The 25,270-nt window shown below is 44.2% G+C and overlaps 1 protein-coding gene across 1 annotated transcript in view; it reads left to right on the top strand.

Annotated features, from left to right (window-relative positions):
• The window catches only part of TENM1 (teneurin transmembrane protein 1), an 899,404-nt gene that overhangs the window by 843,110 nt on the left and 31,024 nt on the right, over positions 1 to 25,270 (top strand). Inside the window, exons 26-27 of the mRNA XM_070290794.1 lie at positions 14,715 to 15,081; positions 16,597 to 17,107. Of these exons, the coding sequence (XP_070146895.1) occupies positions 14,715 to 15,081; positions 16,597 to 17,107 (878 nt within the window). The remainder of the gene's footprint in view (positions 1 to 14,714; positions 15,082 to 16,596; positions 17,108 to 25,270) is intronic.

The following is a 25,270-nucleotide window of genomic DNA, read 5'->3' as shown; positions in this document are numbered from 1 at the left end:
CAAGTACCGTGCTCAATGCTATATCGAAAACATAATTTATCCCATAAATAAAACTCCCTCAGCAGTGTCCTCTTTCCACACAAAGGACAATGGCATGTTAGCTCTTATTAAAACTATTAAGCACCAGAGGGAAAGCATCTTCAAAATTCAGAGAGAGTCACAAGATGCAAAGCTTGCAAACTACTTTTGAACCACTCAGTCTTACACACATTTTGCCTGGCAGGCGCCATGACCTGAAATAAACCTGAAACTCTCTAAGATGCAGAATATTTGGTTGGCAAATTCAGTGGTGAGCATCTAGGGCTTATATGGCCAACATCTTGGGCTGAGTCCCAATGTGAGCTATTGGCCTATCTTTCAGACTTTATCTTTAAAAGTAGACTTACTCTTTTTTTTTTTTTTAGACTTACTCTTTATTAACTGTGGGAGGGTGAAGTGCCTGAATCAGTGCCAACCCATCTGTATTAAATGGAAGCACAATTCAAAGAGAAAGTTATATTGGTTGTCATCAGTAGTATCATCCTTTCATGCAAAAGTGAAAACAAGAGTCCCCAACATCTGAAATCTAATGCCTGATGATCTGAGGTGGAGCTGATGTAATAATAATAGAAATAAATGCACAATAAATGTAATGTGCTTGAATCATCCAGAAACCATCCCCCTCCCCGCAGTCCATGGAAAAATTGTTTTCCGTGAAACCAGTCCCTGGTGCCAAAATGACTGGGAATGACTGGTATAATACACTTACAAAGAGGCCGCACCTGCTGAGAGATATTTTTCTTGAGATGCATAAGCCAACTAGGTGTTCATTTGGTCCACCTCAGAATACATTCCCATTCCAAATCAAGGGGGAAAGGATTCTGAAGGAACAACCCCAATTTCTGACAAGGATACAGCAAGAGAGAATATTAAAGATATTTAGTAGTAAATGCCCAATGTATTATTAATTATAAGTAAATTCTAAGCACACAGGAAATATTGTCATGGGCCCACTTTATGAACCATTCAGTATGAACTGTGTCTTCAAAAGACGTATGGGAAAGTAGAATGATCCACCATGAAATCATTCTCAAAAATCACAAGAGTGTGAGAAGCTTTTCAACAACAAGGGCATCAACGTAGCATTTCCAGAGAGTCAGAGAAGCCCTGGTTAAAGTCAGTCACAACCAACTTCGTTAAAGTCCACACACAGTGGGTTTATTTTACATAGATATTCTCTGGAAATGGCAGTTTCACAGGTCAATAGATAAACCAAGGATGCTAGTGACTAATAAGTCGTCTCAGTACCAGAGTCTTTGCTGGTTCTGGTTCCATTTTACCAGTTTTCTATGACCAGTGTCCTGCAGTGGGTATTGTTCTTCCTCTGTCCTTGTATATGGGTTGATGCTGTGAATATCACTAAAGATCCAGTCAGAAAAACAGAAAGCACATTAGTCATTTTAACAGAAAGAAATTGAGTAGAGGGAATAGGCTGCACAGGCATTAGGGGTTTGCAAAACAAGAGAGAGAATACCTGCAGCCACCACCTCTAGGGCTGTGAAAACAGAGGAAGGGGTTGAAATTGTCAGAACCAAGAGTGCTACGTGTGTGTGTGCTAAGTCATTTCAGTCGTGTCTGACTCTTTGCAACCCCATGGATTGTAGCCCACCAGGCTCCTCTCTCCATGGGATTCTCCAGGCAAGAATACTGAGAGAGGAGGAGGATTTGATCCACTGAAGTGGTACCTACTCCTCTGAGAAGAGGATGCCACTGCTTTGGGCTGCTTCGGGTCCCTCTGAGGGAATGTGACGAGGCTGGCGTGAGTGTGGAGAGGAGCTGGAAAGCGCAGCCAGTTACTGCCGCTCAGGAGGAAGGGCTGCAGTTACAGCAACACTGAAAGAACAGAAAACAAGCAGGAAGGAAGGAGTCCCTTCTCCCTCCTCTAGCCTCCCAGAATCCCTTTAGCTGCCACATTGGCAGGATCTATCAAAAAGCCAGCTGAGAAAAAAAAAAAAAAGAAAGAAAGAAATGTAGTTTGCAGAGTCCCAACCCCAGTATCACAGAGCAGTGCCTTTAAAGGGGTGAGTCTGGAGCTGCAAGCTGATCGCTCACTAACTAGCACAATGTGCAATGAGGTGTTAGATTTCCATGTCGTTGTTCCTGCTGGAGTCACTCAGATGTGGCTACGGTTTGGAGGAAACATTAATTAGAGTGGGCTGTTTGCCACAGAGGATTTCATCATTGCTGTGAATCCATAAGAAGCTGTTATGGGGAGACCTCAACCAGAGCTGCTCAATGTGTTTGTGAGAGTGACGGACTCCCCTCTTGTTGAAGCTCGGGTCATCACTATTTTTTCGCTTTTGTTCAGGCTCAAGTTTGTAGCCTGTCTGCTTCCTTAAATGATTCTGTACACATGGTAAGCGGTCAGGTGGCCAGTCTCCAGAGTTCTGGAAGCATGAGCCTGAGCTGGGCCATCTGTTGAGGACGTGCTGTTTTGTATTACACACAGGGAAGTGGTGGGCAAAACCCGGAAGCGCACTGGAGGCCTAATGAAAATAAGACCAGTTAAATCTTCCCTCTGAATGTTCATTAGACCATCTGTTCTTATTAGTGTCCTTATCATTTGGAAACATTACCAAGTTAAGATGAGACACAATCTGTGGAATTCTAGTCTAACTTGAAATGAACTTTTAAGTAGAGCAATCATGACTTGTGATATTTCTCTTCCCCTTTAGAACCCTGCCCACTTCTAAACATTGCCATGGTGAAATTTTTTAATAGTTCCTTCCTGAAATATTATACCGGAAAGCAGGGTTAGCAGTAGCTACAGAAATGAAAACATAATCTCCAAGTGGCTGATCAATGAAATCAGGCCATTTCATAAAAGCCATGCAGTCATACTTCTGGCCTGTAAATTGCTTTAGGTGCCAAAGGGAATTGGAAGCTTGGTCTATCCTGTCGAGCCAATACTATAATATTAACAACCTGCAACAGACAAGTTTCTGCAAGTGCTCAACAGGAAGAAATGCTACAGAATGATTCCAAGGGCTTCTTCAAAGTCCCTGGTTCCTGCTGCTGCTGCTGCTAAGTTGCTTCAGTCGTGTCCGACTCTGTGCAACCCCATAGACGGCAACCCACCAGGCTCCCCCGTCCCTGGGATTCTCCAGGCAAGAACACTGGAGTGGGTTGCCACTTCCTTCTCCAGTGCATGAAAGTGAAAAGTGAAAGTGAATTCGCTCAGTCATGTCCGACTCTTAGCGACCCCATGGACTGCAGCCTACCAGGCTCCTCCATCCATGGGAATTTCCAGGCAAGAGTAACGGAGTGGGGTGCCATTGCCTTCTCTGTCCCTGGCTCCTACAGGTAGGCAAAGCCTTGGCTCTTAGGAGGACGTAAGCCCTACCTTCACTGTATGAAGACCCACGGTGGTCTTCTCCTTACTCTAAATTCTCTCCAAATGCATGGTCTTATCACCTGGTCTCATGGGGGATTTCATGTTACTTTGGACTGTTCTCTGGTTGTCTCCCCTTCAATATGTGTATCTCCCACAGTGCTGAATATATAGTGGGAATTTAAGATGAAAAAGTGAAAGCATTAGTCACTCAGTTGTGTCCAATTCTTTGTAACCCCATGGACTGTAGCCCGCCAGGCTCCTCTACCCATGGGATTTCCCAGGCAAGAATACTGGAGTGGATAGCCATTCCCTTCTCCAGGGAATCTTCCCAACCCACGGATTGAACCCAGGTCTCCTATGCTGCAGGCAGATTCTTTACCATCTGAGCCACCAGGGAATTTAAGATACATATAGGGAATTCCCTGACAGTCCAGTGGTTAAGACTTTGCCTTCCAATGTGAACTGACTTCCAATGTCAGTTTGATCCCTGGTGGAGGAGCTAAGATCCCACATGCCTCACAGTCTAGAAACCAAAGCATAAAACTGAAGCCATATTGTGATAGATTCAATAAAGCCTTTAAAAGTGGTCCATATCCCCAAAAGTTATTTTTTGATAACAACAAAAGAAATACATATAAAATTGAATTGAAATAGAAACTCACACACACAAAAAAAAAACAGTAAAGCTTTCACGTTCCTCTCCCCACTCACAGAAGTGCTGAAGGGGTTAAGTTCTTTGACTCTAATGATAAAACCCAAGAAACAGAGACATACAAATAGTAAATTGGCAAGTAGCATCATGTACAATATGTTCTTGTTACAATAACAATCAAATTTACAAACAAATTAGCTGTGGAGTCTGAAGGACATTCTGTAGTTTTCACACTGGGCCTTCATCTCCTGCTGATAGATGACTTTGACTGTAAATTGAAAACTGGAAGTGGTTAAACATTTTGTGTTTTCACAAGTGCCATTTCTAAAATTGAGGCTTCAGAGAGGAGATGCAAGAAAGGGTGACGGAAACTCAGAGCAATTATGCCTGTTATTAAGATGAGGTAGTGGCAATTACACAGCAGACTCATACAGAGTGTGTACGTGCTGATTGCTGTGAGGGAGCCTCTAAGAACAAACTTTTATAGCACCCATCAGGCCTTGGGTCTCTAGAGGAAGGAGAGATTTTTTTCAGCTACTCTGTCAGTGTGCTTTTGGACTGAGCTCATGGCCACAGGAACCATCTTGGAAGAGATATGTACTTTTTTCTTAATAAGTGTGAATGAAACTCTCATATAACAGTGGTTTCATTCACTCTTTCCTATTCTCAAGCTCTTTGGTGTCAAGACCCCTTGACCCTTCTAAAAATTGCTGGAGACTTCAAAGAGCTTTTCTTTGTGTGGGTTTTATCTATTAATATTTACCTTATTGGAAATTAAAGGTGTGAATTTTTTAAACATAAAGCTATAGTAGCCTCAGGCACCTTCCAGAAAACTCCACTGTATACTCAAAGAAAGTACAAAAAGCAAATAGTATTAAGAACAGTTTTGACCTCACAGACCTCCTTGGAAGAGTCTCAGAGATCCTCGAAGTCTGTGGACCGAAGTAGAAATATTTCCTCAATTCTAAGACACCATGTATTCTAAGACATGGCATCAATTTGATAACTTTAGGTAGTGAGGAGAGATACTCCATTAAATGTATGTATTGATTATAAGACACAACCTCATTTCAGAAAACTTAAAATTTAAGATTGAGGGAATATGGCCATTCCCATTAACCTCAGTGGGTCTCTGGAAACCCAGATTCACTGACTCAAACATGTTGATGAAAGTTGGTTTTTCTTAGAGCTTATTTGTGTTTTGCAATTTCTAAAATGCTTTCATGGACTGAAAATGTTACAGCCAATGAGGCACTAATGTTTTCCTTCAACAAGCATTTGCCAACTGTAATACCGAATACTGGAAATACAGATATGAATGAGCCCTCATTCCTGCGCTTGACGATTCACAGACCTAATAGAAAACAAAGGAAGGCAAACAAGTATTTATGGTATAATGGAGAAGCACTGGATCTGAATAAGTCACAGAACTAGAGGAAAAGCTTGAAGTACCCAAAGATGGAACTCTGGGTACACAGGAAGGCTTGAGGTTAATCACTTAGTTAGTCATCCTCATAACAAAGAGCTGCCCTAGTGGACTTTGGCACTGGTGTCAGCCATTTTCGGGCGTTAATTTATGTCAATTTAATTTAATTTTGCAAACACTGGTGATCTATCACAGAGATGTAAACCTAGAAATTTGCTAGACTGGTTTGACCAATAGTGCCAGACACAAACAAAGCCTAACAGAGCATTTTCTTGGTTGTGATTGGATTCAGCTGAGAAGAACAGAATGTCGCACCCCCCCGCCCCCCGCCACACACACACACACACACACACACACAACAGTGACATAACAAGATAGCAGCCAGACTTGATCCACAGTCCAGGACTGGGTGGTAGTTCCATGAGGTCATCTGGGACCCAGGCTCCTATAATTCTGCCCCGCCATCCTGGTGCATGCCTTTCATTTTCATGGCCACCTCATGGTCTAAGACATCTGCTAAAATTACCACCACTTATATCCATATTGCATGCTGCAAGAAAGGGCAAAAGGGGCTCATTCCGATTGGGTCAGCTCTCCTTAGGCAGCATCAACTTAAAAGTGTGGCTACTTTCACACTTTCATGTCGATGGACGTGAGTCTCAGTGAACTCCGGGAGGTGGTGATGGACAGGGAGGCCTGGTGTGCTGCGATTCATGGGGTCGCAAAGAGTTGGACATGACTGAGTGACTGAACTGACTGACTGACTTTCATACCTTGTCTTACATCTTATTTCCTTGAACTTAATCACATGGCTACAGATAATTGCAAATAAGGCTAGGATGTCTTCTCTTCTAGACAGCAGTGTGCCCAAATTTTAAGATTAGATATATACTACTAAGAAGGAAGGGCTTCCCTGGTGGCTCAGCAGTACAGAATCCACCATCAATGCAGGAGCAGCAGAAGACTCAGGTTCGATCCCTGGATCAGAAAGATCCATTGGAGGAGGAATATGGCAACCCACTCCAGTATTCTTGCCTGGAGAATCCCATGGACAGAGGAGCCTGGTGGGCTACAGTCCACGGGATCGCAAAGAGTCGGACATGACTAAAGAGACTTAGCATGCATGCATGCACTAAGGAAGAAAGAATGAAATAATGGTAGGGTAGCCCTAGAACTGGTAGTCTCTGCCACAGCATCTTAGTAACCACAAATTCAGCACTTTGTTTTGACCCTGATACTGTCTAAGCTTCTTCAAATTTATAAAAGTCATCTAGAGAAAGTTTGGTTTGGGGAGTTGGAAAGCACATGCTGTATCAGAGTGATGGCTCTTGCTGATCTTCCTTTTAAAAAGTGGAAATTGGAACTTCCCTTGTGGTGCAGTGTTTTAAGACACAGTTCTCCCAATGCAGGGGGCCCAGGTTCCATCCCTGATCAGGGAACTAGATCCCACGTGCCACAACTAAGATCAAAGATCCTATGTGCTACAGCTAATACTTGGCACAGTCAAATAAGTAAATTTTTTAAATAATTAATAAATTAAAAGTGGAAATTATTACAATATGAAATATACCAGGTCTGCTTTGGAATTTTTGTTTGTTTGTTTTGCTTTGCTTTGTTTCCTCAACTTCCAAAATGTTCTTGAAACATTGGGGTAGATGTGATTTAATCTATAGGTTCTGCAGCAAAGTGATTCTAAAGATCAGTCCAGCTGTAACTCTTGATTAGATTAATCCTGGCTATGCATCTGCCATGAATAATGTGAGTTAAGTGTCAGTTTTTCTGATTAGGCAGCCACGAACACAGACCAAGCTGAGACATCTGACCAAAGGTTGAGGGGTTCCTCAAACTCTCCAGCCATTATTCAGAGAAACACAAGAATGTGAATATGAGATAATGGAAAATAATTTGCCAGTTGACAAGTCCATGTAGACTTGGTGTATTTCATCTTCTAATAATTTCCACTTTTTAAAAGCAAGATCAATAGGGCCATCACTTTCAAAGGTGTCATCGTGCCTTCCAATTGCAAAAAGCCAAACTTTCTCCAGACGGTTTTTTTCCCCCTTTTATAAATTTGAAGAAGCTCAGACAGTATCAGTGTCAAGAAATGAGAAGGCCATTTGAAAACTGACAAAAAGTGATGCTAACAATCTGGAGTTGTCAGCTTTTAGAAGCACAGGGAAATCTAACATGGAGCTGGCAGCACACCTGGCACAGAGCATCACGCCCCATCACGGCATCTTCCCCAGGGTTGGCGCACTACAGAAACGATAATCGCACGCTTCCTGGAAATTCCTGCTGAAGAGGCCTCGGAGATCAGAAGCAAACAGTCAGTTTTTAAATGAGCCATAAGCCTGGAAATGTACAAAAGAAAGGAGATGAGAAGTGTCCTGTTTAGGACAGGGAGACAGGGCCATTTGGGATACAGCTGGTTTCTTCAGCACAGTTGAACTTGGGGAAAAGAAGTTATTAGCACTTGGTAGCAATGGCCAAATATAGTAACAGTCATGATATGTTTCTTAGGCTCTTCCATGAAAGTTAATTTCATAAAATAATGGAATGTAACAGAAGTTCTCTACTGCTCTATGTCACTAACACCCTGTACCTATTGGAGAATGAAGAAAATGAAGTCAGCCAAAAATTGTCAACTTCATGAGGGCAGGGCCTAGTCTGTCTTGGTTAGAACTGGCTCCCTAGTGCCTGGCATAATGCCTAAAATGGGATAGAGAACTATTTGGGGCAAAAGAAAGGAAAATATATAAGTAGCATGTTCTAACACTTGGAACTGTACCAAGAGTACTGTTACAAATAACAGTAGGGATTCCAAGTAATAAGCTAAAATATTAGTCATGAAACTGGCTGACAAATATATGTGAAATAATATATTCCAATATAAGCCAAATGTTTCTTGGAGGATGCATGGCTTAAAAGGATTCCCAAGCAATGGAATAAATGAACAAGGAGGAAATTGTTGGTGACAGAAAAGCAAGGGAAACCTTGAAAGAGCATGACAAAGTGACTGCACTTAAGAGTTTATGAGAGAGACTTCCCTGATGGTCCAGTAGTTAAGACTCCACTTTCAGTGCAGGGCGTGCAGGTTTGATCCCTGGTCAGGGAACTAAGATATCCCACATGCCCCATGGTGAAGCCAAAAAAAAGACAAGGAAACTTCATGAGATAGCCAAGGAAGACAACATTGTGATAGTCTTAACAGGATTGTGAAGAAATGCAGGCATGTTCCGTAATAAAAAGTAGCCTTTTACAGAGCTCTTTCTGTGTATCAGGCAGTGTGCTTAGTGCTTTATGTAGATTTTTTAGTATAGTTTCTATAATAAGTTTTTGAGAAGATATTACTATCCCCAATTTCTAGATGATGAAACTGAGGCTCAGGCAGGTTACCTGATTTGCTCCAGGGTCACAGAGCCAGCAAATAACAGAGAGAATTCTGAACCCAGGAATTCTGAACTCCAAAACCTGAGCTCCTAACCACTTCCTTCTACCACATCTGAGCCTTTTTCTAGGGAGAGAGTATGTAGCTTCAATTAGATTCTCAAAGGGCTTTGTAAATACAAAAAAGTATGAGATACATTAAAGCCAACTCTAAGCACCATGAGGGCAGGGACTGTGCCTGAATCAGCACTCACATGTTTGTGAGGGAGTTGGGTGGCATATTAAAAAGCAGAGACATTACTTTGCCAACAAAGGTCCGTCTAGTCAAGGCTATGGTTTTTCCAGTAGTCATGTATGGATGTGAGAGTTGGACTGTGAAGAAGGCTGAGCGCCGAAGAATTGATGCTTTTGAACTGTGGTGTTGGAGAAGACTCTTGAGAGTCCCTTGGACTGCAAGGAGATCCAACCAGTCCATTCTGAAGGAGACCAGCCCTGGGTGTTCTTTGGAAGGAATGATGCTAAAGCTGAAACTCCAGTACTTTGGCCACCTCATGTGAAGAGTTGACTCATTGGAAAAGACTGATGCTGGAGGGGGATTGGGGGCAGGAGGAGAAGGGGACGACCGAGGATGAGATGGCTGGATGGCATCACTGACTGAATGGACGTGAGTTTGAGTGAATTCCAGGAGTTGGTGATGGACAGGGAGGCCTGGCATGCTGCAATTCACGGGGTCGCGAAGAGTCAGACACAACTGAGCGACTGAACTGAACTGAACTGGGTGGATGGATGACTACATTAACGTGTGAGTGTACTGGTGACGATCTGGCCTCCAAATTGGTTCTCGTTCATCAGTCTGATCTCCCTCCAGACTGCCCCTTGAACTACAGCCTAAGTGATCTCTCTAAAGCCCTAGTCTGACCATGTGAACCCTCAGCTTAAATGATCTTCGCTGATACCTCAACACCCACAGTTCAAGTCTAAAGTCCTTAGCATACACAGTCCTTCATGCTTAGTGCAGTGGTTCTCAACAGGGACAGTTTTCCTCTTGGGGGACATTTGTTAACATCTGGAGGCGTTTTGGTTATCACAAGTCACGGGAAGATGCTAGTTGCATTTAGTGAATAAAGACCAGAGATGCTGCTAAATATCTTATACAGTACAGGACAGCCCCCACAACAAAGAATTATCTGGCCACAAAAGACAATAGTGCCCCAGTGGAGAGACTTAAAATTAGTCCTTGGAAACGTGAACTTCATTTGCCGCTACTACCTACCCTATTTTATGTTCCAGCAATCCCAGGCTGTGGCGAACGCCCCACTCCCATATGGTTCCGTGCTTTCTCAGTACCTTTGCTTCATCCTTCAAGATGTTTACAAAATATTTATTTGGCTGCACCAGATATTAATTGTGGCACACGGGATCTTCAATCTTTATTGCAGCATGTGGCATCTTTAGCATGAGGGATCTAGTTCCCTAACCAGAGATCAAACCCAGGCCCCCTGTCTTGGGAGCTCAGAGTCTTAGCCACTGGACCATCAGGGAGGTCCCATTCTTTATGACTACGTTTACATTCTCTTCTAGTAATAGCAGTATTGCCCCAAACTTCCTCCTATGTGTCCACATGTCACCCTAGGCATGTGTTCTTTGTGGCAATTAACCACGTTATATTGACATGACCTGTTTCTATATCTACCTTCCGTCACTTGAACTGTGAACTAATCAAGGGCAGGGACCTTTTTTATTTACCTTTATAATAGTGCTTGACACAGAGCAGGTACCCACAAAGCCTTGAACTGAAAGAAAACAAATGAGAAAGAGGAAGATAAATCACTCAATTGCTAGTGAGCTTTGACCTTCTCAGCCAAAAAAAAAAAAAGGTTGAAATCAACCTTTAGAGTAAAGGGAAGGCCAGACTTGGTGAGAAGAACATGAAGAAACATGTCCATTCTTCTAGGTGAGAAATCAGAAAGCAGAAAGGCTAAGAGCCGACATCTGGAAATGGGGATATTGATAGTTTCTTTCTCAAGTGATTACTCTAAGCATATAAAGTAATAATCCATGTAAAGAGCCTGACACATAGGAAGCACTCAATAAACAGTAGTTACTTTTATTAAAGGCTCAGATGAGTGGGCCTGTAATTTTATAGATGTTATTGATTAGGACCAGTTCAAAGGAAGGGGCAGCACCTATTTATATTTTAAAAGTTGGTCAATTTAAAGAAAAATATTAAGTCAATAGTAGTGCAAGTAGTGGACGGCTAAGGCAAAATTCATGAACCTGTGATGTGCACAAGTGAAGTCTGGGAAGCAGAGCTGAAAGGGAACTATATTGTATGGTAACTGGGCTAGATCCCTAAAGGTTTGTGACTTTGAAACCACTTTGCATGTTAACACCATTTCCTGTCCCTTACTTTGTCCAGACCCTGGTCTGAGTATCTCACATCCCCATCTCAATCAATCCACACAGTCTCTCTTAAAGGTAGGTAGACTATCATTAGCTTCTTTTTCTTGTGGCAGATGAAGAAACCAGAGACTCATGGGAGATACCTCATTTGCCAGGATTACACACTAATATGCCTGGAGAATCCTCAGGACAGAGGAGCCTGGTGGGCTACAATCCATAGGGTCACAAAAAGTCAGACACAACTGAGCAACTGAGCATGCACACTAATATGGGCAAGAACCGGCCTTGAAACTGTTAAGGAGAGCCCCAGTTAACTAATTATGGTCTGTGTCTACAGTGTGGGATGAAGTTTATAACTGAGAAATTTTCTAGTTTGGTCTAATCACAGGCTCATATTCATATATTGCTGTTACACATGGATTTTCCCCTATAGGAGCCTGCTGCTTTATAAACTACCACTTGGGTCAAACTTAGCTTGTTCTTTAAGCCAACCACGGGACTGACTGACCTGAGAGCCAAGAGCCTTCAGGGCAAATTTTCAGTTAGCAGAGGAAGACGTGGTGTTGTCAAGGCTTGACATCCAGACCGAAGGCTCCTTTCTGCTCAGGGTTATTTCTCAGGGAAGGTTGTTGGGAGATGGGCATATTCCACCAGCTGGCGGCTACACCAGTGACCTTTACTGCTAGTTTAGCTTAAATACATTTTGACATTTCAAACAAATTAATGTATTTTTACAAGGTGGGGCAATGACCACAAATTAGGCCAAATGGTTTGCCTGCAAGCTGGGTCACAATGCAAAGATCCCAGAACCTCACGACTGTCCCTTCAGCTCTTTCTGCTGCTAACACCCCCAAAGAAATGTTTCTTTCTGTCCACTTGGACAAATGCCAACAGCCCTCAGGGGTGAACCTTAGCCCCACCTCAGTAGTGTGTGATTCTGGGGTTTCTCTGCAACTAACAGCTGCTAATTCTGACTGCTGGAGTCAGTGCAAAGACTCCATCCTCTACGTTAGGTTTGTATGTTGTGGAAATGCCTTGGTACAAACCACCAGTTCCTTTAAAAAATTACCTGGAAATGGGAATATTTAACATGAGAAAGATATAAAAGGAACTAACAACCTAAGAGAGGTGAAAAGGTTCAGTTTCTGAAAACACAGGCCCCAGACTACTAAGTAGCCACACATCTTTCATCTGAGGAGGTTTCAGAGACTAGCTGCCCAGCCAAATCAAATGGGAATTAAAGGGATTCTGTGTAGCTGATACAGAAAGTGTCTCAGAAGCGCAAACGCCACTTTAGTCATAGGAAACTGCCAGAGGGAGACTTATTTGATGGAACAAAAGACAAACAGAGTAGCTGGTGTATTTTTGAGGTGATATTAAACCTAATAAACATGACACCAATAGTGTTGACTTAAATCAGATGGGGCGAGTTGGAGAATTGAACAGCTCATCTTCCAACTACCAGCCTTTATTTCGGAGGCGGCCTTGACAGCAGAGAACAGAGTTCAAACCGTGTCCTTCTCTAACTTCTGCCAGGTGTGTGCTGTCCCTGGCCTCTGCCCTGGCCTCAGCTCTCGGAGTGGGGATAATTAGAACGTCATTTCTGCCAGCTTTGTTTTTTCTGGGTCGCTGACTTCAGACTTGATCCAAATAGGAGTGTTGGACTGAAATAAATTCATTTCCTCTTCCTCAGCTAACGCCAGCTTATTTCCCGGGGGACCATGCTCCATAGGCCCAGCGCACACAAACAGCTTCTGTACCAGCCCGATGGTGTATATGGAGGTCCAGAGTGGGGCCCACGGCGGAAGTGCACCATCTCCCTCTTCTCCCTCTTAGTTGACAGGGCACTGACATGCAAGGGCCTCAGACAGACGTGCGGAGGAACACATCACAGCAAACTGCTCTGGGAGCTGTTAAGGCTGATGTTTAATGTTCATCCAATGGCCTCAGTCTGAAAGGCTCTGTAGAACATGCATAACACAAGCTCGGCTTTATACTCCATTAGCATTCAAATTCCTAGCTGCCCAGAGGCATATGGTACTGACCAGAGAGGGCCAGCCCATGTCGAGACTGAGGGCACGTAGAGACAGGAGCACAGGTTGAGGCTTCTGGGGGTCTAGGGGAGACGCTCAGACACAGGGGGCAGAGAGCCCCAGGTGGTGCAAGAGGGGAGGTCAGAGACAACCTTTGTCTTTACAATGTCACCAGTTGCCCTCCAATAAGATACAGAATTAGAGGGAGATTTATCTCAGACTGGCCTTTGTCCACTTCATTACTGAGTGGAAGGCCTCTTCCAACTGGGAAATAGTGGGCCTCAGAATGTGATGACAGCCCATATCTTGTTTTCAGACTTTCAGATTCAATGAGAAAAACAAAGCTTTCCTTAGACTTTCACTCAAGGCAGAAAGAAGAGCACCTACATCACTGCTACTGTCTTGGCCAGGAATGGGGCCCACTCTTCTGCCTTGTCTAGCCATAAGACAAGAGAAATAAAGTACAGAATAAGTGAGTGGTGGAGTTGAGAGTGCACATAACGTAACGTCGTTCTCTGAGAAGTGCCCAGTGGTGAACGACAGCTGGTGGGCTGACTCCTGTGTGGAAAAAGGAACTAGGGTAGATCTGTGTTTGCTTGCCTGTGTGTCCCCAGTGCCCAGCACACCAGACCCCCGCCCCCAGCATACACACACTCACATACACACTCACACGCACACACCAGTCCTTTTGCTCCTAACTCCTTGATGTGTCTCAGGCTCCTGCAGTGGCCCAGGTGAGGGATGACAGTGGCCTGAATTAGGTTGGCAACAGTGGGGATGCGGAGAATTTGAGATGAATTTGAGATGTAGTAAGGAGACCCTTGAGAGTCCCCTGGACTGCAAGGAGATCAACCAGTCCATTCTGAAGGAGATCAGCCCTGGGTGTTCTTTGGAAGGAATGATGCTAAAGCTGAAACTCCAGTACTTTGGCCACCTCATCTGAAGAGTTGACTCATTGGAAAAGAGTCTGATGCTGGGAGGGATTGGGGGCAGGAGGAGATGGGGACGACAGAGGATGAGATGGCTGGATGGCATCACTGACTGGATGGACGTGAGTCTGAGTGAACTCCGGGAGATGGTAATAGACAGGGAGGCCTGGCATGCTGCAATTCATGGGGTCACAAAGAGTCGGACACGACTGAGCAACTCAACTGAACTGAACTGAACTGAAGGAGACCATGCTCTGAAAAGGGTCTTTCTGAAATTATAGGGAGAAAATAATTCACAGTATGTTGGAAATCCATAAATGGTAAATGTGTTTACCAGAACATTTAATCAACTGTCCTTCCCAGCTTTGCCAGATAACACCAACATTGCTGGAATTCGAGAGATGGGGCTGTTGCGAGGGGTGGGAGACCAATAAGCCAATTTTTCTTTCAAGATAAAACTGCCCCAGAAAGATACTGTAACCTAATGGTGTGTGTTCTGTTCTTTTTGCAGGTGCGATTAGAGTGGCCAACAGACCTTGCAGTCAATCCCATGGACAATTCATTGTATGTCTTGGATAACAACATTGTGCTGCAAATTTCTGAGAACCGGCGAGTGCGGATCATTGCAGGGCGCCCCATTCACTGCCAGGTGCCAGGCATCGATCATTTCTTGGTCAGCAAGGTAGCAATTCACTCCACTCTAGAGTCGGCAAGGGCCATCAGCGTCTCCCACAGCGGGCTGCTCTTCATAGCTGAAACAGATGAGAGGAAAGTAAACCGCATTCAGCAAGTTACCACCAATGGGGAGATCTCCATCATAGCTGGGGCCCCCACTGACTGTGACTGCAAAATTGATCCCAACTGTGACTGTTTTTCAGGTATGACCTTTTTAGCAATTCACCGGCTCCCCTTCTCTGTTTTCAAAAGAAAAATGGGCATCGGAAAAGTCAAAAAAAGAACAAAAGTAGTCCTTGTAAACATTGGTATGAGGCAGTGGAGAAAGCAATGGATTGGCGGTCAGACAGCTTAGTATCTGGTCCTGGCTCTGCAATTGAGTCACTGAGTGACCCTAGGAAAGCCATAAAACCTCTTCATGACTCATTCCACCTGCTAACCAGAGTGATCACGTGTCTCAGTTACATCACCTCACTGTTTTGAAGATAAACTAGTATAATAAATGTTTGAGTGCTCAAGAAGTTAGGACCACTATCCAAATGTGACATCCCCATATTTTTTGTACTTTAGAGAAAGGATAGCTAGGTAAAACCTACACTTACTGATTTGGGTAAGGAAAAAATTACTTCTACTAAGTGACTGGTTTCCAGATTAATAATATGAGCTACTTGAAGCCCAAAGGGACTAGGAGCAGACTGCTTTGGGGATCCATGGACAAAATTAAATCTCACAATGGAGGGTTCTCAAGACATCAGTCTTCTACTTACGTTTTTTTAATCCAAAATATTTTCGTAACCAATAGTGCCCTTTACTTCCAATTGATAAGGAGGTGGGGACCAGAAAGAGCCTTTGCACCAAAACACAGAGTGGATATTTCAGATAGTAAACAGTCCTGTAAATGTCAATAGATGCATTTATTGCTGGAATGTGGAAATCCCCCCGAGCAACATGCAGCCCTATTAAACTGCTCATCTGGGCCCAAATGGTTCTTTTAACCTTTGTCTTTCCTTGGGACAGAGGAGTCAGGAGTGAGCAACTTGGTCGATAGGACTTTTAATCAATATTTCCAGTGTTTTCCTGGACAATTAGTTTTATAGTTATTTTGCTAATTGGTATCTTTCTTTCAAGGCAAAACTGGAATATTTATTCTGGTTATCAAATTTGATGTTCTGAGTCATTGTTGCACTTACAGACTTAGTGTACTTTGACAAAGTGACAATGAGAATTAACAAAAGAAATGTTCTCTGGACAGAGAAGGAATGGAAAGCCCTGACATAGATCCTATGAGCATGGACAGGCATAAGTCTCATGGATTTCCAGCCAGATTTGAGGTGGCTGTTATTATTTGCTGTTTTTGTATCCAGCAATACAATAGATACGGAACAGCAGGATTGAAGATTTCACAAAATTGGTGTTCACTGAGATCATTGCATCTTCTGTTCATCTTCAGTGGTGCTGACTCAAAAAGTTGTGAATAATGGACTTCAAATATCCAGTTGGGGCACATGGAAAATGTTGGTTCACTGATTGTTCCCTTTAAAATGATTCTTGGGAGGGGGGTAAATTCTTTTTTTTTTTTAAGTTTAATTTTTAATTGGAGGAAAATTGCTTTACAATGTTGTATAAAATGATTCTTGATATATAGACATTTTTTGTATTTGGTATGTTTCTAAAATGCTGTGATGACAGCTGTTAAAATCAGGGTCTTCTTTCCACAGGTGATGGTGGCTACGCCAAAGATGCCAAGATGAAAGCCCCTTCCTCCTTAGCAGTGTCACCTGATGGTACTCTCTATGTGGCAGACCTTGGGAATGTTCGAATTCGGACCATTAGCAGGAACCAAGCCCACTTAAATGACATGAATCTTTATGAGATTGCCTCACCTGCTGATCAGGAACTCTATCAGTTCACCGTCAATGGAACCCACCTGCACACCTTGAACTTGATAACGAGAGACTATGTGTATAATTTCACCTACAACGCTGAAGGCGACTTGGGTGCGATTACCAGCAGCAATGGCAACTCCGTGCATATTCGCCGAGACGCAAGTGGAATGCCCCTTTGGCTTGTGGTGCCTGGCGGGCAGGTGTACTGGCTGACCATAAGCAGCAACGGAGTCCTGAAAAGAGTGTCAGCTCAAGGCTACAATCTGGCCTTGATGACCTATCCAGGGAACACGGGGCTCCTGGCTACCAAAAGTAACGAAAATGGATGGACAACCGTTTATGAGTAAGTTTCTAATTCTCAACATGGGCTCTTTTAGGTTTGTATTTGAAATTGTATTACAGTGGGAAAATGACTTAGTAATTGCTGGGTGTTACATGCTATTTTCTCCTAACAACCACAATAAAAAATAAATAAAAAGTCAAGGAGAAAATTTTAACCCAACTCCTAGGGTTCAAACCCATTTCTCCAGGGCACTTTTGCAGAGCATAATAATAAAAACATAGGCTGAATGAAGAATCAGGTGTGGTACTGCAGGAGACAGGAATGAGGTGGAAGTCCATGTACTCAGAAAAATTTACAGCATTGCTGGGAAAACAAGAGAAATTTTCGTTTAAATAACAAAACTAGAAAGTAGTTCTAAAGTAGCAAAGAAACAGTGTAGTTTAACTAGTATTTATTGATCCCTGTGGGGTTTAATAAATGAATGAATGAATGCGTGCCCAGCCCAGTCCAGCCCAACTCAGTGTAAAATTGCTGTGGGAACTAGGAACACAGTGGGCCATGAAGGCTTGTGTGAAGTGATGTGGGACAAATGCTCAAACTGGAGAGGCTGCTTCTGGGAAAAGTGGAGTCAAAACTCCAGTGCAGGCTTGCACCACCCCCTCCCCGAGTTTCCCCACATAAGGCAGACTCCAGCACATTTGGATATTCACAGACCAGGTCTATGATAACTTTGTTTAATGGGGAATTTACACAAGGTGTGTCTGAGGGCAGGCTACTAGGAGGTGTCCTCACGGAAACAGAGACCATTGTCCTTGACTGTTAAGGCGGGGCAAACGTGTTTGAATGTCAACCTGTTTAGAAAGCTAGTTTGTGAACAGTCAGCAAGTGCCGTCCCCACGAAGGGAATTGCTGAAGTTTTAACCAAGTTACCAAGTGAAAAGAATCAGTGGAGCTGAACCCAGAGCCTGAAATGGCATTCAAGTTGAGGAATGTGAGAAGCGAAGATATTCAGTATGAGGAATTCATGTTTACTCTTCCATGAGGACATGTGTGCATGCATGTTAAGCGGCTCCTCTGTCCATGGGATTCTCCAGGCAAGAATACTGGAGTGGGTTGCCATGCCCTCCTCCAGGGGATCTTCCCAACCCAGGGACTGAACCCAGGTCTTTTATGTCTCCTGCATTGGCAGGTGAGTTCTTCACCACTAGCGCCACTATATCCTTCACCTGGGAAGGATATAGAAATGGGGAAAAAATTGGTCCAGTCCCATGAAAGCCTCCAGAGGAAAGGGACAAAACAATTGGTCTTCAAATTTTGGATCATATCCCAAAGAAGTGCCACTTGTACAAAAGAGCTGGACAGCTATTTTAGTTTCACTTAGAAAAATATATTCACTTGTTTCTGTTGCAGGTGTTCCTCTATTTCTTGAAAAGTTTCTCTTACATCTTAATAAGAGTAATTAAAGCTACTATTCACTGAGGCATTACTATGTGCCAGCTCCTAGGCTAGGTGATTACATAAAGTATTTTCTTTGATCCCCAAAATAACAACGTGGGATCCATGCTCCTGTGATGCCTATTTTATGGGTGAAGAAACTGAGACCCAGAATGGTGAACTTGTCCTTATTCACACAGATGTTCAGGATTCAAACTCCAACTGTCTGACTCAAGAGCCCACATTCTAAAATATACTACCCTTAAGAAAGATGAAAGTTCTAATGAGGGATCTTTTTTTAAAAAGTCACACAAGATCACACTGCAGCTGAAATTAAGCAAACAAGTGTCTTAAAAGCTACTGGTTAAATTCAGTTAAGCAACCAAGAAATGGCAGAATTATTAACTAGTTTTCAAAATAACCAGTTCAACCATTCATTTATTTATCAAATCACTTTGTATGTTTGAACTGTAGGCAGTTTTATTTGTTATTTATACCTCAGTAAAACTAGAGGGAAAAAAAAAAAGAACACAAAGTAGCCAGTTTAACCATTCATCTCTTTATGCAACAAATATTTGCTGAGCACCTGGTATGTATACCTGGTGCTGGGGACAGAGCCATGAGCAAGACAGACAGCAATCCCTAACTCCACAGCACTTGTACTGTACAGAACTTCAGATGATGGTAAGTTCTGTGAAGGAAATAAAGCAGGGTAAGGGGGAATCAAGATGTGGAGGCAGAAGGGGGTTTTATTTTAGGTTGGGTGGTCAGAAAAAGTGAAACTGTTAGTAGCTCAGTCGTGTCTGATTCTTTGTGATCCCATGGACAGAGGAGCCTGGCGGGCTACAGTCAGATGTTCTTAATACAAAACATTAAAATATTTTACATATCCACTCTAACTATTTATAGCACCAGATGTTTAAAAGTGGAGGGCAAAGTGAAAGTGTTAGTCGCTCAGTCGTGTCTGACTCCTGTGATCCCATGAACTGTAGCCAGCCAGGCTCTTCTGTCCATGGAATTTTCCAGGCAAGAATACCGGAGTGGGTTGCCACGCCCTCCTCCAGGGGATCTTCCTGATCCAGGGTCTCCTGCATTGCAGGCGGATTCTTTACCATCTGAGCCACCAGGGAAGCCCCTGGGTGATCAGGGAAGGGCTCGTTAAGAAGGTGACATTTGAGTAAATGCCTGTAGGAGGTGAGGGGGTGAGTATATGGGTGTATGGTGGCGGGGAAGGGGAAAAACCTTCCCAGCGGGGTGAACAGCAAGGGCAAATGCCCTGCAGCAGGAGCAAACCTGATGTGTTCAAGTAAGACAGCCACTGTGAGTGGAGTGAGCAAGCATAGTTGGGAGAGGAGATCAACAAAGTGGCCAGGGCCACTTTGCATAGGGCTTTGAAGGCCTTTGTAAAGACTTTGAGTAAAAGGTAGAACCATTGGAGAGCTTCGAGGAAATGAGTGACATAATCAGCCTTACATGTTTAAAGAATTGCTCTGCACAGAAAACAGACTGTGTGGTGGAAGCAAAGGAATGTAGTGGAGGGAGGACGACACTTCAATAATCCAGGCAATGTGGTGACTTAGACCAGGGAGTGAGGGCAGTAAGTGGTAATAATCAAAATATATTTTGACGGTAGAGCTATCAGGATAGACAAATGGGATGTGGGGTGTGGGAGAAAAAAAGGGTCAGAAATAACTCCAAAGTGTTTGACCACAGCAAGTGGGTGTTGAACTTTCCATTTACCAGGATGGGGAACACCAGGCAAGGAGTAAATAATAGAGGGTGGGAGTTCAGGGTCAGCTACAATCAGTTTAGACATCCAAGGGAATATAGCAAGTTGACAAGTGGATATACAAGTCTGGAATTGAGGGGAGAGGCTCGAGATTTGAAATTTGGAGATCCAAATTTGGTATCACTAGTGTTTAGATTGTATTTAAAGCCATGATATCTTCATGGCAAAGTGAGTGTAGTCAAGGAAGGAAAGAGATCTGACGATGGAACCTGGAGCCCGTCAATGTTTAGAGTTGAGTATATGAAGGGGAACCAGTAAAAAAGAGACCGAGAAAGTCTAGTGAAGTAGCAAGAAGACCAGAAGAGTGGGATGTCCTGGAAGCAAAGTCAAACAAGTGAGTCAAGGAAGGAGAAGTGATCAGCTGTGCCAAATACTCCTGATAAGTCAAGTAAGATAAGTGCTGAGAGTTGACCACTCCATCCAGCACACTGTGAAGATCATTGTTTTACCTTGACAAGAGCAGGTGCTGTGGGCAATGGGGGACGAAAGCTTTAGCAGAGCAGGTTTAAGAGGGAATGGACACACATGTCTTCATAGCAGTGTTATTCAGAATAGTCAAGAAGTGTAAAGTACCATGTCTATCAAGTCACGAATAGCCAAACAAAATGTGGTACATCCATACCATGGGCTATCATTAATCCATGAAAAGCAATGAAGTTTTGGTGCATGCTACAATGTGGATGAACCCCAAAGACATTATGCTAACTGAAAGAAGCCAGACACAAAAGGACAAATATTATATAATTCTGTTTATATGAGATGTCCACAAAAGGCAAAGTCATACAAAGTAGGTGAGTGGTTGCCAAGAACTAGGGAGAGGAGTGAGTGGGGAGTGACTGCTCTTGAGTATGGGGTTTATTTTGAGGGTGATGGAAATGTTCTAGAAATGGTGTGGATGGTTGCACACATTGTCAATGTATTGAAAGCCACTGAATTGCATACTGAGTACTTTTTAAAGTATTCGTTTATTTTTGGCTGTGCCAGGTCTTCTTTGCTGTGTGGGGGCTTTTCTCTAGTTGCAGCGAGTGGAGGATACTCTGCAGACGCAATGCACGGGCTTCTCCTCGTGGTGGCTTCTCTTGTTGCAGAGCGTGGACTCTAGACTCTCAGGCTCAGGAGGTGCAGCTCCCGGGCTCTAGAGCACAGACTCAATAGTTGCGGCACACTGTCCTAGTTGCTCTGTGGCGTGTGGGATCTTCCCGGACCAGGGATTACACCCACGTCTCCTGCAGCGGCAGGTGGATTCTTTACCACTAAGCCACCAGGGAAGCCCTACTGTGTACTTTTAAATGATGACTTTTATAATATGCTGATTATATTTCAATGATAATAGTAATGAGAGCAACTGGGAGGAGAAAGTTTGGAGACCATGAGTAAAGAAGCCTTCTGAGGACATTGCTATAATGAAAAGCAGAGAAATTGGAGCAGAGGGGGATGGAGTAAAGAGGAGAGAAATATCAGTTTATTTGTATGCTGATGAAAATGATCCAATGTAGAAGGGGAAATTGATGATGTGGGATAGAGAAGACAGTCTGTGGGTCCATGGTGGCACGGTGATGCAGGCAAGCAGGATGCTTAACAGTGAGTGGAGCTCAGGCCTATCACCAGGACTCGGCCGGCAGTGAGTAAAAAGGCAATCTAATGTCACTGTTGTTGGGTAAGCTTGAGGCATTAAGAGATAAGGAACATGGGCATTCACGTGGGGTTAGCATGGGATTTTTATGGCCACAAAGAGACATTAGAGGTCATTTGACAAATAAGGAAATGGAAGCCCAGAGTAGAGGAATAACTTGGCCATTCCCTTTGCTAGTTGGCCAGGTCTAGAGTCAGTCTTTGAGCTTCTAGCTCAGTGCTCTTTCTACCACCATGCCACTGCCTTCCAGAAAAACAAAGAGGACTTGGAATAACAAGAGTGACCATTGGAAGTCTGGGGAGCTAGGAGATTGTGCTGCAGAAGCAGGACAAGAGGAATGGGAGAGCTCCAGGGAAGAGAAAGGGAGGCTGAATATCCATTTCTTCCTTCTCCCACCTTCTAAATTCCAGCTAGCACTATGCCGAAACCCTCTTGACCAGGTAGCACCTGTGGAAGGTTCCTCTTCATCTTGAATCAGTGTATTCTGTCCCCAGTGGAACACTGCTCCCATCCCTTCTTGCCTGCACACATCAGAATGAGCAATTTTCCAGCCTTCAAATGGAACTCATTCTTCCCACAGTCTATGCTGTACAAGCCCCGACTTCTTTCACTTTTATCCTCCAGCACTTTAGCCAGTCCTGAGCACTGACTTGAGTTTTTCCTTGTCCTTCTGAAGCTGGGGAACACAGAATCGGACCTACTCTTCCGGTCAGGGATAGAGCCATGCTGGGGTTGGGAGAAAGTGGTCTGGGGAATGATGCTCTGAGATGAAAGACAGGCTGCCTTCTGTGGCCAAAAGGGGACAAATCCTTTGCCAAGGTGAACATCAAATTTCTTTTCTGAGATGACAAACAGAAGAAGAGAAAAAGAAGCAAAAGTTGGCAGGACGAACGACTGCCACAGAGAAGTAGCGAAGCCAGTCAACCATTCAGTGTTCACTGATCTGCAGTGACACTGAGGAAGAATGACACGAGTGACCCTGAACAGCGTGGACAGTCCAAATGGGATTTTACAATGTATCTTGTACTGTGGTAGTGGGTGGGCTTGTCCTGTGTAGTGTGATGTTGTTTAAATAGTTCATTGCTTTCCCTAATTCCGTTTGCCTTGGACCAGAATCAAAAGTTGCACACCCCACGTATTAGTACTTGATGCTCCACCGCCCCTAAGTGTCCTGAGTGTCAGGGGAAAGCTGACCACAGAGAAACAGCTGATAGGGAAGTGATTGTCAAGGCAGGAATAGGAACGAGGCAGGGCTCGTGGTCCCAGGGGCTTGGGGACTCCTGATTGCAATGACCCTGCCCCAGCGGAGGTCTGAGGGAGGGACCCGGCATCTCCACAGTAGGGCAGCCTCCTTGTTTGGCAAGGCTCTTCCTGGCAAAGGCTTCTGCTGCACTCATCTGCAGAGGCCCCAGACTGAGGCCAAAGTGTCGGTTTTGTCACTGCTGCCGGTGCAGACTGAGCTGACAGCTCCTCGGGCCCTTGACCTTTGTGGGAGCCCTCTGCTTGAAGGGGACTATGCAGTTCCATGATCTCTTGATCCTTGGTTTTCTGTATTCTCGCCACCGCAGGACTTGATTCGCACATTCCCCACCCCCACCCGCCAAACTGTCATTCGCTGACAACTTGGAAATGCCCTCATGATGGCTCTAGGTGCCTTCTAGGCTGCTTTACAAATGCTCAGTCTTATGGAAGATGGCTAAGGGAAGGCTCTTCCTCCTACCTGATAAGATTCGTGGAACGGGGGCAGGGGGAGGAGGGGAGCAAGGTAAACCCGCCACATCTGTGGGTGAGATATTTGCCTAAGGAGAGGATGTGATTCCCATGGTTATGTAAGTGAACAGTCAGTCTGAGAACATTGAACTGTTTTCCAGAATCTCAGGGTAGGGAGAGAACAAAGATGCCACATAGCCTGGCTCCCTGCCTCTGGGCAGGTGGAGGGCTTCATTTTAAACAGAAAGAATGTAGCATTGCCAACAGTTCCTTCAGGACTCCACAGACAGACTGGACACTTTCGCTCAGTCCCTTCCCCTTGGGCTTTATGCCCTTGAGAGGTCTCAGGAATGGGCAACGAGAGCTGTGGAGGGTCATGCTGGGGGAAAAGAACTAGCAAAGGGACAGAGGCTGAAGCGAAGGAAGAGAGGCTGCAGAGCAAACTTTCCGAGCCTGGCTGGGAGGATGAGTTGCGCCACACAGGACGTCTCTGTAAACTGAGCCTCCGCATCCCCAGGGATGGCTGGCTGTCCTCTCACCACGCTCACTCTCGTCTCCACCCCGTTCTTCCCATCTGCACAGGCAGATCCGGCTTCCCACATTCAACAAGTGTAAGCAGTGAGAGTCTGCTCGGGGCCACACGCTGAAAATACAGAGGTGAATGAGGCACTGTGCCCTCTCTCTAAAGATGCGAAAGTTTACCACCTAGGAGGGCTATCACCATGCGTTTCATAAAGGCAAGGGGCCACCATCTTCTCTTACACAGACTGGGGCAGTAAGCCTCCCAACAGTTTTCCCTGCTCCATAGCTCCTATTCCAAGATTCATTTCCACCACAGCACCTAAGGAGTCATACTGCTCCCCCCCGAGAGCTTCCTATGCCTCTCCACTGCCCATCGACTGCGTGCTTTCCTCCAGAGCCTGGCACCCCAGTTTCCCCATGCTCTGCTTCCCTCAATGGTCTTCGCAACCACCAGAGTGCCTGCCTTCACAATGCCTTCCTCCCCTCCTCCGTCTCTACCTATCAAGGGATTGATCTCCCACTACCTTCCAGGATTCGAATACCACCTCATTCTCCTTTCCTTGTGCTCAGCCTGGAGGGAAATGACTCCGGCAGCTCCTTGTTTACAGAAGTATATGGCAGTATTCTGGCATCAGAGCGATTCATGTGCCTATCTTCTCTACCCTACTAGACTTCAAATTTCATTCAGCACAGTATCCCCAGGACCCAGCCCAAGACTGATGATATTTACTGAATGAAGGACAAGTGAAGAGAGAAGGGCATGATGGACCTGGGCTGAATCATAGGAAGCCAAGTGAAGTTGTTGGCAAGGAAAGGGGAATCTAGTATTTCCTAAAGAATGCTTATTTGATTGCTCAGGTTTCTGAAAGGGTAAAGAGGGTCTATTTCCTTTTATAAAATAATTAATGAATTTTTCTTTTATAATCTTCAATGTTTTCTTAAAAGCAAAGATGGAAGAGCTTCTGGTTTTTACTCAGCATGGTTTAACTGTGACTTAGACTGTCCTCAAGGGAGAGGGCAGGCTAGCCCTTATGAGAAAGTATCAGACCAAATATATTTTAATAATGTGTAAATATCATCTGCCCTACTGTAAACAATATGGTCCTCAAGGACAAGAATGAATCCTGAATTTCCT

This window comes from Ovis canadensis, chromosome X (assembly GCF_042477335.2).
Source record: "Ovis canadensis isolate MfBH-ARS-UI-01 breed Bighorn chromosome X, ARS-UI_OviCan_v2, whole genome shotgun sequence".
Lineage (NCBI taxonomy): Eukaryota > Metazoa > Chordata > Mammalia > Artiodactyla > Bovidae > Ovis > Ovis canadensis.
This window is presented reverse-complemented; position numbering and strand designations above follow the sequence as displayed.